At 42.0% G+C, this 20,523-nt stretch overlaps 2 protein-coding genes across 3 annotated transcripts in view; both read left to right on the top strand.

The window, feature by feature from the left end:
• The first annotated feature begins 1,258 nt into the window (after positions 1-1,258).
• Positions 1,259-2,836, top strand: LOC112843840 (paraneoplastic antigen Ma1 homolog). The gene has a single exon (XM_025903001.1). The coding sequence runs from the start codon at positions 1,436-1,438 to the stop codon at positions 2,834-2,836; it is 1,401 nt and encodes a 466-aa protein (XP_025758786.1). The 5' UTR covers positions 1,259-1,435.
• Positions 2,837-7,628: 4,792 nt separating this feature from the next.
• The window catches only part of LOC100695424 (uncharacterized), a 48,877-nt gene continuing 35,982 nt past the window's right edge, over positions 7,629-20,523 (top strand). Inside the window, exon 1 of one of the 2 annotated variants that reach the window (XR_003216434.1) lies at positions 7,629-8,169. Coding sequence is in view for 1 of the 2 variants with exons in the window: in XM_019352233.2 (XP_019207778.1) it covers positions 8,160-8,169 (10 nt within the window). In the remaining variant the exon portion in view is untranslated. The remainder of the gene's footprint in view (positions 8,170-20,523) is intronic. The other variant, XM_019352233.2, reaches the window with a different exon arrangement.

The following is a 20,523-nucleotide window of genomic DNA, read 5'->3' as shown; positions in this document are numbered from 1 at the left end:
CCCAAAAGTTTAAAATCGATTTACTAAAAGTGACTGTGGTACACGGTGCCTTGTCTGTTCAGTTGCCACTGGTCTACAACACCATCACCTTGTCACCCACAGGGACCGACAGTATTTTCCAGTTCATTTTGTCTTTGTCGTGCCCAGAGATGTGGCTCTGTTTCAGTTCAAGCAAATGTGCAAGTGAGCGAGCAAGGTTAGAGCCAGATGATATCTAAGTGCTGCGACAAAATCAGCTCAGCACGCGCAAAGCTGTCTGTTGTACACTGTAAAAATAAAATCCTAATATAAAAGTATTTTACAGTTTTGTACTGTTTTTCTAGAATATCATTAAATTTACATGTAATACTCTGATAAATATCAGTGGTATTTGTTTGTTTTTTCATGGGAATAAGTTAAAGATAAAATTACAGTTCATGGTGAAGCTAAAACTTGCATAAATATTTGATATAAATATTTGATATATTTGATATAAACTATTCGGAGCGTTTGAGTTGGACTTTCCGTATCCATTTGTGCTTGGTGAACATGAGGCAAGTTTGGTTACGTTAGCTAGCCGGAGCTAGGCTAACGCCACGGTCCTTGCTGAAGGAGATACCGCCTGAACGGACAGAAGGAGTTTTGAGAGTCGTCTCGGGAGAGAGTCGTTGACGGAGGACGATTCGCTACTACCGAGGGAAACGGAGATTCGTTGCTAGCTGCTGCGAGCGGAGACGGTTGCTACCGCAACGAGCGAGTGATTCATCGGATGCGGCCAAGACTTCACGGATGCACGGAGGTATCGTTATTAAAAAGAGCTCCAACTAAAGCGCGCCAACAAAAATAGACTAAGAGTGCACTCAAAATAAAATTAGACAGTTTGCGAAAAGAAAGACTAAAACCTATCCCCCGGGGTTCTATTTTATTTTCTATATTCGTTCTTCTTCATAAAAAAAAAGGGTTTGAATGTGAATTTCCTGCAAATGTTTAATACATTTTCCAAAACTGAGATCTTGTGTTGGTTTTATTGCATGGTGTTTTATCATTTAAGTATTCAGATACATAAGCGTTTACAGGCCAAGTGTATTTCCCGTAGCCTCCAACTGATTATTTAGACGAGAGAATCATACGATACCCTAGACTGATATTTACTTTTCGAGATGTATCTTTTATCACAGAATGTTTAACCAGGGTTAAGACTTCACCCGAAGGCATAAGGTGGGTTTTGTTACACGAGCCGGTGGTAAAAGTGTTACATTTTTGGGGGCTCGTCCCGGGATATATGTATTTTTGTTATGGCTGACCTGGTTTTCCTTTATTCAACAAAGAGAGGGAATTAATTTTTAATTTTTTTTTGAGATTGCTAAGGTAATTATTTTCATTGTTAATAACAGGGAATTGTCAAGTGTGGTTACATTTATTGTGAGATCTTTCACTGTTTGAGCTAAAAAGAAAAATGGAAGCCGTTGAAATTGAAGCCTGGTGCAAAAAGAAGCAGTTAGCTTATGGACATGCAGTTGTCTTGAGTGATGTGGACCCAGATGTCACAGATGCAGTTCTGCTATCAGCTTTGAGTCAGGTCAAAGTATTTGGGAAATCCGAGATAGTTGACCGTTGTCTTGACGTAGCTTCTAAGACACAGTTTGTACTGATCAAGACTTCAACTGACTTGACTAATCAAACCTTACCTGGTGTTGTTGGACTTCCTGGGGAGGCTGGTCCATGGCCGGCTCATGTGCTCACTGCTCCTGCAGATAATGACGGGTTTCAATCTAAGCTAATGTTATTCCTGGAGACTGAAGGTAAAACTCTTACTGATGTTAGTGGCTTACTTCAGCCTTCACCCCTTGACGTGAACACTGCTCTGATACATGCCATCAGTTCCTTAGTGGATAAATGTAACACCACATCTGTTGATTCTCAGAGCTATCGTAAGCTGCGCATGTTCTCTGGTGTGAAACCTACGCCCAATGGGGAGGAAGAGTATGATGCCTGGGCAGAGCAGACAACACATCTGCTAGAAGAGTGGCAGTGCAGTGACAATATAAAGAAACAGCGGATAGTGGAAAGTCTGAAAGGTCCAGCTGCTGACATTGTAAGATTCCTAAGAGTGCAGAAGCCCACTGCAACTTCATATGACTACATGCAAGTTTTGGAGACAGCTTTTGGAACAACTGAGAGTGCATCTGATCTTCTGGTGAAATTTAGACATACATACCAAAATGTTGGCGAAAAACTGTCTACTTACCTGTTGAGGCTGGATAAACTGCTGCACTGTATTTTCAGAAAAGGAGGCGTGGCACTGTCTGACATGAATCGATTACGGATGGAGCAGGTTGTGAGAGGAGCACTGCAACAAGACATGATTGCACTTCGTCTTTGTATGACTCACAAGCTGCGAGAACCTCCTTCTTTCAGTGAGTTGCTAAAAGAAGTAAGGGAGGAAGAGGATATGCTCCAAAGCAGAAACAATCTTAAGAACCCAGTAATGTCACAGTCTGTAACTCCTGTTTCCAAGTCGGCACCTGAACAAGAAGTCGATCCTGAAGTAGCAAAGCTGAAAAAAGAGATAAGTGTCATGAAAGCTGAGATGCTTAGTCTTAAAGCTGCTGCAGTCGCATCACATCCAGACACCCAGATTCCACAACTAGAAATCCCTGCCAAGACACCTTACAAAAAAAATGCTACCCCACAAAGGTCTGGCTATCAAGAGGATAAACCTGGAATATTTTGCTATAGATGTGGGGAGGATGGACATTTTAAGAGAGAATGTGAGGGTGAAGAAAACCTACTCAAAGTCAATAAGCACCTCATTAAACTGACAAAGAAATCGGGAAACTACCGCGAGATCCAGTAGAGGAACGGCCTGGCATCCCGGTGGTTGTAAAACGTTCCACCAAGTGCAGCAACTTAGATGGAAAAGTGAACGACACTGTACCTGCAGGCTTAGTGGGCCCTAGCTCTGTAGTGTCAGTACAGATTGAAGGCATCTACTCTAAAGCCATACTCGATTCTGGTTCTCAAGTAACTCTGCTGTACAGATCCTTCTACGACAGATATTTGACACACCTGCCATTGACGTCTATCGACACTTTGGCGATATGGGGTCTTAGTTCTGCCGAGTACCCTTATGATGGCTATTTGTCACTTAGGCTGGAGTTTTTGGAAGCAGACGTAGGCGTGAGTGAGACCATTGATGCACTTGTGTTGGTATGTCCCGACCCAGTTGTGAGAGGTGAAGCTTCCCTGCTTGTTGGCACAAACACACCCACTGTGAGGCGATTGCTTAGCCACTGCAGGGAAAAGGGAGGAGAAAACTTTGTGAGATCCATGCACATTCACCCAGTCTTCAGAAAAGTTTTCAGTGAGATCTCAGTTCTACCACCTGATACTGACAATAACCAGGGAGGAACTGTGTGGTTCACTCAAACCAAACCTGTCACCATACGGCCTGGGGGAGTCGCCAAAGTGACTGGGGCACCAAAGTTTCAGGGAGTGCTGAGCACTCAGACAATCCTTGTAGACTCACCTGATGACCCTGCGGATGAGTCACGGTTTCCCGATGGACTCCTGGTGAGACCAGAGTTGCAGACCTCCACTGGTGTGACGGCTAAAAGAATCACTGTTCTAGTTAGAAACATGTCAGCACGGAAAATTACCTTGACCAGAGGGACGCCAATAGCTCATCTGTTTCCAGTCGACGTTGTGTCATCTCCACCTGGAAAGGAAGAGTCTGAAGTTGAGTCACCTGGGAAGTTGAGCTCCTCTTCTTTCAACTTTGGAGACTCACCAGTTCCTAAGGAGTGGAAAGAGAGAGTGGTGACAAAAATGATGGAACGGAGTGAGGTTTTCTCTCTGCATGAGTTTGATGTAGGATGCAGTAAGAGCACCCAGCACACTATCAAAACCACAGAGGACAAACCATTTCGTGAGAGGTCTCGTCGGCTGCCGCCTGCAGACGTGGAGGCATTGAGACAGCATCTATCGCAGCTAAAAAACGCTGGTGTTGTTACAGAGTCACGCAGTCCTTATGCCTCACCCATTGTGGTCGTGAGGAAGAAGAATGGGAAAATAAGGATGTGTGTGGATTTCCGGACTCTAAACCGCCGCACTGTCCCAGACCAATACATGGTGCCAAGAATTGAAGATGCTTTGGCCTGTCTCAGTGGAAGCAAGTGGTTTAGTGTGCTTGATCTTCGGAGTGGATATTATCAAGTGCCCATGGCAGACTCCGACAAGGACAAGACAGCATTCATTTGCCCGGCTGGATTCTTCCAATTTGAAAGAATGCCACAGGGAGTGACAGGGGCTCCCGCTACGTTTCAGCGGGTAATGGAACAGACTGTTGGAGACATGAACTTGCTTGAGGTATTGGTTTATCTCGATGATCTCATTGTGTTTGGAGCAACGCTTGAGGAGCATGAGACCAGGTTGCTAAAGGTGCTTGACCGTTTAAAGGACGAAGGACTGAAGTTGTCACTGGATAAATGCCAGTTTTGTCAGCCATCGGTAACTTATGTTGGACACATTATATCTCAAGATGGGGTATCTACCGATCCAAAGAAGACTGAAGCTGTAACCACGTGGCCGAGACCCAACACTGTGACTGCATTACGGTCATTTCTTGGATTCTGTGGGTACTACAGGTGCTTCGTGAAGGATTATTCCAAGGTAGCTCACCCATTGAACCAACTGTTGTCCGGTTACCCCCCAGCTGCAAAGAAGAAAGCAAAGGAAAAGCAGGATAGCACTTACCTTAACCCCTCAGAGCCTTTTGGTGGTCGATGGAGTGAAGAATGTGAAGCAGCCTTCGAGGAGCTGAAGCGACGACTTACCCAAGCTCCTGTGTTGGCTTTTGCGAATCCTCAGCTACCTTATGTGCTACATGTAGACGCTAGCCGGGAAGGGCTAGGAGGAGTGTTGTACCAGGATCAAGGTGAAGGATTGAGACCTGTGGCTTTCGTCAGTCGGAGTTTGACTCCTTCAGAGAAGAATTACCCAGCCCATAAATTGGAATTTTTGGCGCTGAAGTGGGCGGTAGTGGACAAACTGCATGACTATCTGTATGGGACCAAGTTTGAGGTGAGGACAGACAACAACCCTCTGACATATGTGCTAACGTCTGCCAAGCTAGACGCGACGGGTCACCGTTGGCTTGCTGCCCTATCTACATATGACTTCAGTCTCAAGTACAGATCAGGAGTCCAAAACATTGATGCCGACGCTCTTTCTCGCCGCCCACATCCGAGTTCAATACACAAGTCAGAGTGGAACGACATTCCTGCAGCAGGCGTGAGAGCCATGTGTCAAATGTCTGTGGTGATAAAGCACAGAAATCCACACTCTGGAAGAGCCATTGACCCTTTGGGCACTTCTCCACAAGCTATCCCACAAGCTTATTGCAATCTGGCTTCTTTGAGTGTTAAAAATATGCCCTTTGTGAGTCTTACTGAGTTGTCAACCGCTCAGCGGGAAGATCCTGGCATAGGACAAGTGTGGTCAGCTCTGAGTAATGGCAATGGCAACCAAGTTGACAAGACCAAGCATCCAACTTGCTCTTTGCTGTTGAGAGAGTGGGACAGGTTAAAGATGCAGAAAGGAGTGATGTATCGCATTGTAACTCCTCCAGGTAAATCACGCTGTTCTCAGTTGGTACTACCAGAAAAGTACAGAACCACCGTACTGAAATCACTGCACGATGACTCAGGTCATTTGGGCCTCAACAAGACATACGGCCTGATTAAAGATCGGTTTTACTGGCCTCGGATGAAGTCAGAGATTGAAGAGTATTGCAAGTCTTGTGAGAGGTGCATAAAAAGAAAGACTCTACCCAAGAGAGTTGCACCTTTGTCGCATTTGCAAAGTGATGGACCATTTGACCTCATTTGTATGGACTTTCTGTCCATTGAGCCTGATTCGAGCAACACAGAAAATGTTCTGGTCATTACTGATCACTACACTCGCTATGCTCAAGCTTTTCCAACAAAAGACCAGAAAGCCTCTACAGTTGCAAAAGTGTTGCTGGAGAAGTATTTTGTTCATTATGGATTGCCACAGAGGATGCACAGTGATCAGGGCAGAGATTTTGAAAGTCATCTTGTCCATGAAGTTTTGAGTTCACTTGGAGGTGAAAAATCAAGAACGACGCCCTATCATCCTCAAGGAGACCCCCAACCCGAGAGGTTTAATAGGACATTGTTGGACATGTTAGGGACTCTGGAACCGAACAAAAAGAAAAAATGGAGTCAGCACATTGTTCATTTGGTTCATGCTTATAATTGCACTCCTAATGAAGCTACAGGATTCTCTCCCTATTTTCTTATGTTTGGGCGTGAAGCCAGATTACCTGTGGATCTATGTTTTGAGACTTCCAGTGATGGCACACAACAGAAAACTTACCTCAAGTACGTTTCTGACATGAGGAAGGAGTTAAAGGCTGCCTATGAACTAGCAGAGTCCGTTGCTGCCAAGCAAAATGATAACAATAAGCAGAGGTATGACAAAAGAATCAGATTCACACAGTTGTTACCTGGAGACAGAGTCTTGCTACGAAACCTCGGCTTACAAGGGAAGCATAAACTGGCCGATCGCTGGGCGTCAAAACCATATGTTGTGGAAAGCAAGATGCCGAACCTACCAGTGTTCCGGCTGAAACCTGAAGATGGTGATGGACCAATCAAGATCCTCCATCAAAATCACCTACTGCCTCTTGGGAAGAGGATATGTCTAGATCCTGAATCCCATACGGATCTTACACCTACAAGGAGAGTTCTTCGACGGAGAAAACAGAAAGAACGCACAGACAAACCTGAAAAGGAAAAGACACTATCACAGAAAACGCCAGATAAAGACTCTGAAAGAGAAGGAGTTACACCCAGTGATCAAGTTGAAAAAGAGTACATTGACTCAGAGGATGAGGACTATGGACTTTGGTATGATTCAATTGTTGAACCTCTCAGAAACAACATGGATGATGGTACTCTGGAACCATTCAGTCTGGATTTGGATATTTCCTTAAGCGACTTGACTGAACAACCAAAAACAGTTGAGCTGGGAGTAACGCAGGAATGTGTGGAGGAACCTGAAATGGACAGTGTAAATGAATTTGAGTCTACTGAGACAACCGAAACTGAACTACCAGAGACTTGCGAGAATCACGAAGAGACTGACAAAGACAAAACACTGACTGAAGACATTCTCTTGCAAGAAGAAGACACTGAACTTAACTCTGAGCCTAATCCTGACTTTGACATTAAGACCAGACCTCAGAGGTTAAGGAGGGCTCCTTTAAGGTTAACTTATGATGAACCAGGTCATCCCCAGTGTTGTAGCAGCCCCTTGTATTTACAAGTGGATAGGTACACCCATCTTTGCTTAGTTGTGTGTTTTACTCACCAGTTGTGCCATAATGTTTATGTTTCAAGGTACAAAGTCATGAGGGCATGCTTTTATTTGGTGGGGGGAGAGTGTAATACTCTGATAAATATCAGTGGTATTTATTTTGTATTTTTTTTTCATGGGAATAAGTTAAAGATAAAATTACAGTTCATGGTGAAGCTAAAACTTGCATAAATATTTGATATAAATAAATGTGTTAGAATGCATAAATAGTTGTGTTTAAAATCAGTTACTTTAAAAACATAATTTCATGGAATGTGAATGTCTTTAAAAAGAGAAGAGGTTTAAAAATTATTTTCTTACGCTACATTACGTGAGTTCATGACCTTGAGTTTTTTTTCACTTCCGGGAGAAGACTCGAGAACAAGAGAGGAGAAAAGGAGTAATGTGCAAATGGCGTAGTCAGAGCAAAGACTCCGGGACTGCGTATGTCGCCAATGTTGAAGTTGTTCGGCAACAACAAAACAACAGACTGTGGACTTTCCGGTAACTATTCGGAGCGTTTGAGTTGGACTTTCCGTATCCATTTGTGCTTGGTGAACATGAGGCAAGTTTGGTTACGTTAGCTAGCCGGAGCTAGGCTAACGCCACGGTCCTTGCTGAAGGAGATACCGCCTGAACGGACAGAAGGAGTTTTGAGAGTCGTCTCGGGAGAGAGTCGTTGACGGAGGACGATTCGCTACTACCGAGGGAACCGGAGATTCGTTGCTAGCTGCTGTGAGCGGAGACGGTTGCTACCGCAACGAGCGAGTGATTCATCGGATGCGGCCAAGACTTCACGGATGCACGGAGGTATCGTTATTAAAAAGAGCTCCAACTAAAGCGCGCCAACAAAAATAGACTAAGAGTGCACTCAAAATAAAATTAGACAGTTTGAGAAAAGAAAGATTAAAACCTATCCCCCGGGGTTCTATTTTATTTTCTATATTCGTTCTTCTTCATAAAAAAAAAGGGTTTGAATGTGAATTTCCTGCAAATGTTTAATACATTTTCCAAAACTGAGATCTTGTGTTGGTTTTATTGCATGGTGTTTTATCATTTAAGTATTCAGATACATAAGCGTTTACAGGCCAAGTGTATTTCCCGTAGCCTCCAACTGATTATTTAGACGAGAGAATCATACGATACCCTAGACTGATATTTACTTTTCGAGATGTATCTTTTATCACAGAATGTTTAACCAGGGTTAAGACTTCACCCGAAGGCATAAGGTGGGTTTTGTTACACGAGCCGGTGGTAAAAGTGTTACATACATAAATAGACTGATTTTACATTTCAAATGTAAAATAACGTAAAATCACTGTAAATGTAATAAATCATAATTTTCTTGTTTTTTACATATATTTGTCTGTACATATGCATATGTACAGACAAAATACATTCATAAATGTATCATGATTTCACAAATATTTGTCCGTTATTTGAAAGATTGAACTGTTAAATTCAAATGTAATGCTATGGAAAAACATATAAAATGATTCTTATAAACATTTTTTACATCAAATAATGTTATTTAGGGCGATCGTGGCTCAAGAGTTGGCAGTTCGTCTTGTAATCAGCAGGTTGCCGGTTCGAGCCCCGGCTCGGACACTCTCGGTCGTTGTGTCCTTGGGCAAGACACTTCACCTACCACCTGGTGTTGGCCAGAGGGGCCGATGGTGCAATATGGCAGCCTCGCCTCTGTCAGTCTGCCCCAGGGCAGCTGTGGCTACTACTGTAGCTGCCTCCACCAGTGTGTGAATGTGAGAGTGAATGAATAGTGGAATTGTAAAGCGCTTTGAGGGTCTCGAAAAGCGCTATATCAATGCAGTCCAATATTTGTCACGACTGGGGCAGCAGCCGTGTGATGTGTGGAAAGGAGGACTCAAATGCAGCACTTACTAAGATGTGAGGGTGGCTTATTAAGAATACAGAATACAAAGTGGGGATGGCAAAACAGAACTAAGGAGAAACTAAACTGGGAGAAACTAAACCATAGAAGAGCAAACCTGAACACAAAGGGAGGACAGCAGGGAGAGCATGCAGAGGATTCACGGAGTAATGTAGAGAACACAGGGAATGAACGCAGAGGATGAATACAGACGACGCGACGAGGAACAGAGGCAGACACACACTATAAATACACAGAGGGACACTGGGAAATCACACACAGGTGGGAGACATAGCTGGACCTGATTAACCTGACGAGACAGGGGAACACTAACACCAGGGATCAACAGAGGGAGCACAAACCCAGAAACCCAGTATCCTAACATGTTCCTAATTTAATGTTTAATCACATTTCCTGCACAGCTCTCTCTCTCTCTCTCTCTCTCTCTCTCTCTCTCTCTCTCTCTCTCAGTGTACTCAGAGACCAGTTTACCATCAAATCTCTGTTTTCTGCATTATTCGCTTTCTTAATACATACCAGTCTACTGTTGTGTTCAGTGCTGTCAGTTTCCAACAAGAAAGCCTCATTTTTGCTGTTCAATGCGTTTTAATTTTTTTCAAATGATGCAAAATTGCAAAACGCTTAGCTGTGTTTCTAATTAAACCTCTGTAACGTTGCCCTGCTTCACTTCAGCAGCATCAGGTAATGTTCATATGTTGATTAATGGTTTTCTTCTGTTTTTCTTCTACTGCAGAATATTTTTAAGGTTATCTGCTATAAAAAGCCAGGCCAGGAAAATCTCCTTCATGTTTTTCTGTTTTATCCTCAGTTAGTTTGACACAAAGACATCTGCTGTGATGCTCACACCTCTGAATCAAAACCAGACCTTGTAAATCGGCATCAATCAATTATAGAAATCAGTGACGATACCCAGGCCTAGTTAGAGGTGTCTGCCTCGTTCCTGAAGTACCCCTGTAATAATGAAGGACTCAATGACCACAGGATTGCAGTTTGTTAAGTGTTTTTTTTATATACAGCATAAAAACCACACCCTGCCGCATACCTCCTTCACCTAACTTAGGCCAGGGAGCTGTCCACCCTAGCCTCCCCACCCTCCCGCAAGTGGGAGAGGAAATCAGCCATGACCAGGGTGAAAGGGCCCCCAAAAGGTAATAACGAAGAGAGTCGACCACTCAATATTATCCTATTATTATAGGATAGTGATCCCTGCCTAGTGCTGTATCTTTAACTACCTGCCATGTACTCAGTCCTTGTACCTGTCCCATCATTTAGACCTATAAGATTTTTATCGTCCATTAATTCTTCAATTACTGTTCCATTACAATCATTATTAGTACCCCATGATGAGCTATATGCATTACAACTGCCACACCAAAATACTTTTCCATTTAAATGATGTCATGACCATGATCATGTGGGTCATATGTGTGTGTGTGTGTGTGTGTGTGTGTGTGACTCCTCCCACCAGAGGATGCTTGTGGGTTTTTCTCTCCCTCGCCTCCCTCTCATGTGTGGACATGGGTGTGTCTGAATGGAGACCAGTGCCTGCTGAGTGGTTGGATTGAATTCATTCCTGTTCCAGGATTGGATAATTGGCTGAACAGCAAGTTCTTAACCACCAGATGACAGCCACCTGCCCTCTGTCCTGGCCACCACCCACATTTCTTGTTACATTCAATTTACCCTTAGGCCGATAACGTAACAGTGGATATGAAGTTCATCCATTGATTAAGGCCTAACTGGCTGAAAATCCTATTTTAGTCCTCTCTGGAAGTATGTTTCCTTGAAATTAGAGTTGGATGTCTCGAGACCGGTCTTTTACGTGGACCACTTTTACGTGGTCTTGGTCTCGTCTTGGTCTCGACGGACTTTTGTCTTGGTCTTGGTCTCGACGGACTTTTGTCTTGGTCTTGGTCTCGACGGACTTTTGTCTTGGTCTTGTCTTGGTCTCGACGGACTTTTGTCTTGGTCTCGGTCTTGGTCTCGCTGTTTCGGTCTTCCGTTCTCAAATCGACATAGTGTTCGGGAGATTTGGAGTCAACCATCAATGGAGCGGGGGGTGGGGGGTGGCTTACTGGGCTTAAGCCCGGGTCATTTTTTCAGAAGCATGGGGTTTTTTGGAGTGTAATTTGTTAGTTAGATGCCTGGCTGACAACTGTATAAAACAAAAACAACACACGAAGCACAGAGCGCACCGTCGTAAATTCCTCCTAATTTTGGTATGATCCGAGCTCAGGCACTGGGCGACTGAGCACAGCACCCATGTGAGCGAGGGGGGAGAAGCTGCTGCCTGCGAGTTTGCTGCAGACAGAGGACAGCTTAAGTTTGACCAGGTACCAAAGCAAATCATTCGTACTGAACTAATAATGTAAATATGACGGTGTATCACAAAAGATTGATATCAAACCGATCACTTGGTTGCGTTACTTGCTCTTCAAGTGAATCAACAAATGGATAAATAAAAAGCCGAACAACAATGCTGATTTTTTAGAAAGTCTTAGCTTACATTTCATATTTTCAGTTGTTTCCCTCCACGGCTAAACAAACTCTCTAAATCGGTTTCAATTGTGTACTGATGTACACAACAATGGACATAAGGAGCTTCTTTCAAAGAAAAAACTCAGGTAGATGTTATTTTATATATTATGCTTTGTATGTTGTTCAGTATATCTATGCAAAACAAGAGGAATTTCAATACACAGCAGTATATTCACAGATGAAACCAGATATTTACACTTTAGGGAGAAAACATAAAAACTTTTTTTTACTGTTAAACATCAATTTAGAGTAAACTTTTGTTTTAGATAAATAAATGTTGAAATATCTTTTGAATTAGTTAAATGTCAGAATAAAAAGAGGGAGCTGTCTATTTTAATCACTTTCATCAAATTTAGGAGTACATATACACTAAGTTTAGTGTTAATTAATAAGAAAACTCCAGACCATTCCATTTTGAGTTGAAGAAGCTTCTGATAGGTTAGTAGAGTCCATGTGAGTAAATTGGTGGCACACCTGTGGATGCATATAAGGCAAAACACAGAGCCTGTTTCTTTGAAATGGGAAAAACAAGAGATGTCAACCAAAACACCAGGAAAAGAATTGTGGAGCTCCATAAGTGTGGCTCAGTTTTGAATACAATTTGGTGCCATTTGCAATTAAGAAATACAGATAGTTTCTCTCTTTACTCTTAAAGTTAACAAATATGTTTTTATATTTATCAATCTAAAAAAATAAACATTTAGTCTGATTTGATGTTACAATTAAAAAAGTGTTTTTATCTGAAGAGTTTATAAATATCTGGTTTCAACTGTATATTTGATGATGTTGGTGTTTGGCTTGATTGTCAGCACAAAGAGGGAGAGAGAGGAACAGAGAGGGAGAGAGAGAGGAGCAGAGAGGGAGAGAGAGAGAGGAGCAGAGAGGGAGAGAGAGAGAGGAGCAGAGAGGGAGAGAGAGAGAGGAGCAGAGAGGGAGGGAGAGAGAGAGGAGCAGAGAGGGAGGGAGAGAGAGAGGAGCAGAGAGGGAGGGAGAGAGAGAGGAGCAGAGAGGGAGAGAGAGGAGAATGAGGACAGAACAGAGATGGAACAAGAGCAGGTGAGACACACATGTTAGTCAAATGGTTGTTTGCCAAAACTCATCAGAACATGTATCTAGTACCTAGTGTTTCTTTTTAGATACCATTTGTTACTTTTCAAATTCTATATTTATTAAGTTATGCAGGCTTGTTTGCACAACAAGGCTAAATAATTATATAAACTTTTCAGAATCTAAATAGTGGACTTTGGTAGAATTAAAAAATAAGTGTAGTGCAGGTCTATGATGATTTTCAGTGCTACTATCATCTAGTTCTGATTCTGGTTCTGTCTTGGTTACTGTTTGTTAAGGGTTCAGATATTGAGGAGGAATCCAAAATAATGACCACTGATCCGGCCTGGTGCAATTAGACGAAGATTTTAATGCACACACATGTGGAGTCCAACACTTGTGTAGATTCAGGGTTGAACTGTCTCACAATAGTCAGAACAAAGACTTTACAGGGTTGAAAATAGTACAGCCCCCTCTTCTGTTGCCAGGCAGATCCAGTACAGCATACGTCAATCCAAAACCACAACCGTTCAGTTGACAACTTTTAACATAGTTTAAAAAGAACATTGTCTTCGGCTCGAACCCAGGTGCTTCCTGTCACCATCCTGCCCAGGCTTATCTGTCTGGAACATCAGGCACACGTTCTGCACAAACTGTCACATATGCAGGCACAATTTTGCAGTTGCAAGCAAAACATGATTAAACTCTTACCTATATAAATGAATCTACCTAATATGTGTGTGTATGTGGGTGTCAGCTTCTGCTGCCCTGTATTTCACCCTTCACTTCATCAGCTAACCCTTGTAACCTTTCCACCAGACAGAAGGCCAGCACGTACACAACTGAAACTATGTGTGTGTATGTGTGTCTCGTCCTTAAATGCTCTCTCATCTCACCCATTGCACTTCTGACCTTTCACCAGAACAGAGGCTCATCCTTACATGCAATAACCTAACTGGAACTATATATGTAATCTACTGAATAAATGTTTTAATCAAAAGCCTCTACTAAAAGCTTAATCCAAAGATATAAATGCATAATAAAATACTACAGTTTCATAACCTACTCACAGTACTTGCACTCAGACTCTGCTTTCGGTTTCACTTTTGCAAAGCATGCAACTTCAAAAACATGTAACTTCCTGTCTCCTTTTACACAGAGTATATTTCCTGTCCCTGCAGTCTGCACAGAAACATTTAAGATTATAGGAGCATTGAAAAGCATTTAAAATTATAGATTCAACTCAACAGTTTAAAGTGGTTCTTACTGGACCTGTAATAAAGACTAATATAATACCAATATATTTGAACATCTGAATGCATCTGGATGCAACATCACTATTAATAATGAAATGGTAATGATGATTATAAAAATAGCAGCAAATAATAGCAGTAAAATATTTCTCCTCTTCACATGTTGTAGTCCTGTTTTAATTCCGGATCAGTTCTGGGTCTGGATGAATTGGGGTTTAGTCCCTGTGTCTTGATACAGGCCCGACTTTGTTCTGCCTTGCTGCTTAATTAAAAAAACTAGTTTAAGGTGTCCTGCATATGTATATAGAAGTAATACATACATATATATATATATATATATATATATATGAAGTCATTCTTTTTTGAACAAAACTCAAAACAGAGCCTAATAATCTTTCAGTCATTTCTACCCTCACTTAATTTCCTTTCGCTGCTCAGCTCTCACACAGTGGCTCAGTTATGCTCCAATCCCTCCATATTGTGGCCAATCACATGCGAGGATATAGGATAATATCATTATGTGAAAAACAGAGGGTGAGAGACGCGACAGTCAAGTGGAGCGTGCGTCTGTCCTCTCAGTAAGTGAGCGAGACAGTAGACAGCGGTGAGGAGGGCTGTGCGAAAGCAAAAACACATAAATATCCCTGACACCCGTAAACGAAGCAGCATCTGGCTGCAGTTTAAAGACTTTTTTTGTCTCGGTCTTGGTTTTGGTCTTGGTCTCGTCTCGACTTGGTCTCGGTCTTGGTCTCGTCTCAACTTGGTCTTGTCTTGGTCTCGATACCCTCTGGTCTTGGTCTTGTCTTGGTCTCGGATTAGGCGGTCTTGACTACAAGTCTACTTGAAATTCCATCATTATAGACATATTTTCAACTCTTTCACCATTAATCGTTTTCAACAATCTTTTTACTCAACCCACCTCCACACCATGAATGCTCCGTTTAAGCTTTTCTAGTTCTCCATTTATTGGTAACTCTGTTATTACCCCTCTCTTTACTTCATTCTCTCCTATAATCCTTTTCTGTTTTAGTTTGGGTTTTTTTAACAGATAGTGTCAGTATATAAGACTTTGTTTTTCTGCTCCTCAGTCTTGCAAACAATCAGTAAATTGTAAATCAGTAAATTCTTAAAGGGTTTTTGCAAGTGGAATATCACCAATCTTCTTTTAAGCTACCTGGGTAAAGTTATCGGACTAAGTTGGATGCTGTCATGTTCTTCTCTGAACAATCCTTTTGCAGACTACAGTGGTCCCTTCATCCGAACTGTTGTGTTTTAGAGTTCATTTACTATTCTGTGTCCCAAACTTTCATTCTCTCGACTGTTTCCACTTCTTCGACCTCTTCCATTAACTGCTTGAGTCCGATCATTCAAATCCATGTCATCATCTTCCTCTACCTGAGTAGCCATTGCAGTCCAGTCACAAACTGCCGCTCGAGCCCTGTATTTTGTTTAAGTGTTCATCTATGATTTGTGGTCTCATTTTTTAAAATTATTTCCTGTGTTATTTTAGTAGCATTTGTCTCTTGTGCTTTTTATTCAGTTATAATTCCCCTTTGTCTCATTATCTTAAATCTGTTCACCTGTGCTATGTTTTTTCCTCAGCTGTGTGTCTCTTCCTGGTGACTTCATGTGACTATTTAAATCCTCAGTCTACTTGTATTTGTTGTTTGGTCATACTGTTTGTTGCCCGGGTTTCCTTCGTGTGGCTTTATGGATTTTCTTTAGTCCTTCAGTGTTTTTTTTAAAGGTAAACTTTGATCTTTAATTCTGTTCCATTAATGTGCATTTTAGGTCCACATTTTCAACTCAACACATAAAAATATATCATGTTAGCATATAATATTGATTGTCCACATACTGTAAGTATAGAAGTTCCATATGAATACAGTGGACTTCCCAGCAGAGCCTCCTTCCGGTACCCTACCCCAACAGAGACTCTAGGAAATTTGTTCCTCAGATGAACACAAACAACAGTCAGGCCCCTTTCACTGTTCAGGGAAAACCACCCTCTTGTCCACTGGGAAAAAACTCATACAAAATGATATTTGATGCATTAACATACTAGAAACAACATAAACAAAAAAATATATATATTTTAAGGTAGTTAAGTACCTGAATTACAAAGTTTTTTAATTTTTTGTTTGCATTTCTTATTGACTTGGGTGAGGAATAACCACAATCAATATTTTTTTTTTTCAATAGACCCTGTAGTTTTTAAAGTATTGATCTCTACCAAATGGTTGACATGTCCCTACATGGTAAAAGTATGAAATGTCATGCAAATACAAGTACAGTAGATAATACAGTTGAAAAAATCAAATAGAATAGAATAGAATAGAATAGAATAGCCTTTATTGTCATTGTACAGGGTACAACGAAATTGGAGTGCCATTCCCTTGGTGCAAAATGCAATAATAAATATAAATGTAAAATATAAAAGGTACAATAAAACAAACGTAAGTACTCAACAAAAGTAAAGTATGATATTTACAGGATAGCAGCATTAATATAATGACAGTATGACAGTATGAATAGCAGCATAATATAATGACAGTGACAGTATGGTATGGCTAAGCAGGTTCAATCGTTTTTGTGCTTATTTACAACGGTGATAGCTCTGGGAAAGAAGCTATCCCTGAATCTGTTTGTCCTGGTTTTATGTGACCTGTACCGTCGGCCTGATGGTAATGGTGAGAATGGTCCTCGATGATATTGCCAGCTCTGCTGAGGTACCGGGAGTTTGCAATGACCTCCAGGCTGGGCAGAGAGCAGCCAGTGATCTTCTGGGCTGTGTTGATGACCCTCTGCAGAACTTTCCTGTCTGCAGCTGAGCACCCTGCATACCATGTTGTTATGCCGTACGTTAGGATGCTCTCTATGGTGGCTCTGTAGAATGTCACCAGCAGCCTGTCCTCCAGGTTGTTCCTCCTGAGCACTCTCAGAAAGTGGAGACGCTGCTGGGCCTTTTTTACCACCGCAGTGGTATTTGCAGTCCAGGAGAGATCATCAGAGATCTGCACGCCCAGAAACCTCATGGAGTGTACCCTCTCCACACGGTTCCCGTGAATGTAAAGAGGGGCCGGGTCTGCTCTGCCCTTCCTGAAGTCCAAGATGAGTTCTTTAGTTTTCGTGGTGTTCAGTTGGAGGTTGTTAACTGAACACCACTCAGTCAGTCTGTTGACCTCATCTCTGTAGTCCGACTCATCCCCCCTTGAGATGAGTCCAACCACAGTGGTGTCGTCCGCAAACTTTATGATGGTGTTTGAGAGATGGGTAGGGGAGCAGTCGGATGTGTAGAGCGTAAACAGGAGGGGACTCAGAACACATCCTTGTGGAGACCCGGTGCTGAGTGTGATGGTGCTAGACAGGTGGGGGCCGAGTCTGACAGACTGTGGTCTGTTTGTCAGGAAGTCCTTGATCCAGAGGCAGATGGGGGTGGAGAGTCCCAGGTGAGACAGTTTCTGGACCAGGATCTCCGGGATGATATGATTGAATGCTGAGCTGAAGTCCAGGAAGAGCATTCTCACATAGCTTCCTCGGTGCTCCAGGTGACTCAGCGCAGTGTGGAGCGCTATGGTGATAGCGTCCTCGGTGGATCGATTAGTCCTGTGGGCAAATTGGTGGGGGTCCAAAGTGGGAGGCAGACTGGCCGTGATGTGCTGACAGACCAATAAAGGGCCAAATTATAATTAAATTAATAACAAAAACTATTCAGGGCATTGGATACAGTTTATTTCTAGTAGCATGCCAGTGACCATTGGTGTTTTCATTCCATCAAAGGAAACTATTATATCAAACAACAATGTGAAAAATGTGCAACAGCACAAAATACTCACATTCAGGCCACTTCTGATTGAATGCTACTGTGCAAAATCATTTTTGTTTAAAAAAAAATAAAATAAAAATTGTGCAAATCAAGCACATCTGCTTGTGGTTTTGGTCGTTGGGGTCTTAGGGTGTAGCATTTATTCTGTGGTCTTGGAGAGCTGAATCAGGGTTGTCCAACTCTAGATGCTGGCTTGTTAACTTGGTTCAGACACAGCCAAGCAGAAACCTTTTGAGAGCCGCGGTTTCCAGTAGGGCACAGTCCCTCTTGTAGACCAGGTATTCAAGTCAAGGATGTATCCGAACAGTGGAATATGCCATGTCCTTAACTTGTAACTTATACAGGTGTAATATCATATCAGAAAGCTTGATTCCTCCCATATGCTAATTATATACAGGGATGAGTGATGGGCATGGGATGGTGATCTTTGCATTGGACTCTTTGCTCCACCGTTTGACCGATGAAAGAGGCATGAACCCACAGGCATTATTTAGGAGGTTGACACATTTGGTGTCAAACCATTTTATTGCAATCAGACCTTCATCAGAGCCTGTAATCATAGGCTCCATGGACCTTCGTCATCAGGTCTTTGTCTGCCATCAGGGGAGCTCCACCAGTGCAGTTTGGTCATACAGTACCAATGCACCTGACACCCAAGGAGGTGTGCAAGTTCTGGACCAAGCTGAAACTTGTGAAGAGCTGAGGTTCTTTTATGGGTTTGCATAGTGTTTTTTGTTTTTTTACAACTTTGGCCCCTTAGAGGTAGCTTCTGTTCCTTTTCACTGAGGGGAGCACTGAAGAATGTAGACCCCCCTTGATACAGCTGCAAGTCGTGGATGATGCCAGATGAACTTGTTTGGCAGAACAATTTAAAGCCCCACTCAACTGCTTTGTTGGCAATATACTGGTGGAGAGTGCCAGCCCTTGTGGCTTCATATGAAACCATGACCTCAAACACACTGTGGTTGAAGGTGGATGGTATCATGAGTATCATGCCACAGACCCATGTGATTTTTAGCCATATAACTGTTTAGCGACCATATAGTACTTGTTAAACATGAAATTATAATTTTGACAACTTAGTAAGGGCACAGTCCCTCTTGTAGCTGGAATTGATTAACCAGCTACTGTAATTTGATTAAAAGGTAATCAGTTGTGATATTTGTGATTTCCACGTGTGATGTTGAAGGCAATGTAATTACACAGCAAGAACAAGACACAAGTAGGCAACGTTCTTTGTGTTACTCATGCATGAGGGAGGCCTGTCTGGAGCCAAGTGTCGTTCCACCCACTTGACCTCCGTCAGACTCCCAACCAGGTTCCCCATAGCACTCCTTTTATTGTGGTTACATGAATATGCATAGGTTCATTAACATATGACATCTTACATAGGTATACATGTGAACAAAGAATACCGTGTGTGTGTGTGTGTGTGTGTGTGTGTGTGTGTGGGGAGGGGGGGGGGGGGGGGTCAAGATGTGACCCCAGGAAGACTCCCCAAAGCTGGTGCCAGGAGTCTCGCGGTCCATCTAAACAAAAGACTCTTATGCTTAACCAGATACAGAGTAGGTGTCCTGCTATACCATAAAACAATAAGACAAGGCACGGCCTCTCCCATGCTCCCAAGATGTGGGTGTGAAAGCCAGAGTGCTCTGGAATGCAAACAACGTGTGTCTGCAGACTACTAAGGATCAAACCTCTATCAATCTACAACTAATTATAAAACTCTAAGCATATATGAGTAGATATTTCTAAGCATAAATGACAATCAACAATACAAAACCTAACAATGTGTTATTCTTGATTTTTACAATATTTACTAATATTAACTCAGAAAGTTACAAAAATAACTTACTGAGGAAATTATTTCATCATGTTCTTGCTGTGCTAACACTTAATGTGATTTATCAATAGCAATGGATAAAAAAATGGGTCTAGTGATCTGATTTTATGTCAAATAATCTATTTTAATAACATTTAGGTTATGTTAGCATTAGCACCATAAAGGGACAAATCAACCGTTTGGTTGACCACTTTTTAAAAAAATTATTAAACATTTAATTTCACTTTTTTAATGCTGTCAAGTAACATACATCTGTTTAGTAAGTCCTCTAACACTGTCATATATCAAAAAATTATATCTTCCTACCTTAGTTTCATCAAAAACACTCAAAATATGTTGGATGGTTTTTTGTTTCTGACTTCCTGGTTGGGAGAGGGATAAGAAGAGCCAACCGTTTACATTCACAGTGCCTTCTGGTGGATTTTTTGGGCATTACAGATGTAAACCAACTGGTAGAAAAGACTCAATAAGGTAGGTGAATTTCAGTGAAAGCCTTAGTTAGATATAGGGCCTGAAAATGTGCTCTACTAATTGGTTGAGCAGAACGCTATTAAGGATGCAAGATGGTGTAGTTGTTAGCACCTGTCTGGATTCTTTTTGTGTACAGTTTGTTTTCACTGTTTTCTGATGCTGTGTTCTATCTAAGTATCATGTTCATTAGATCAGTTTGTGATTTTAAGATGGTTGTAAATAAAGATGTGAAGGTGAAAGCAAGAGCCCCTGTGTAATTTGACAAAAACTATACTTT

This window comes from Oreochromis niloticus, linkage group LG23, assembly GCF_001858045.2.
Source record: "Oreochromis niloticus isolate F11D_XX linkage group LG23, O_niloticus_UMD_NMBU, whole genome shotgun sequence".
In the NCBI taxonomy this organism is placed as follows: Eukaryota; Metazoa; Chordata; class Actinopteri; order Cichliformes; family Cichlidae; genus Oreochromis; species Oreochromis niloticus.
The sequence above is the reverse complement of the archived record's forward strand: the minus strand, read 5'-3'. Positions and strand labels throughout refer to the sequence as shown.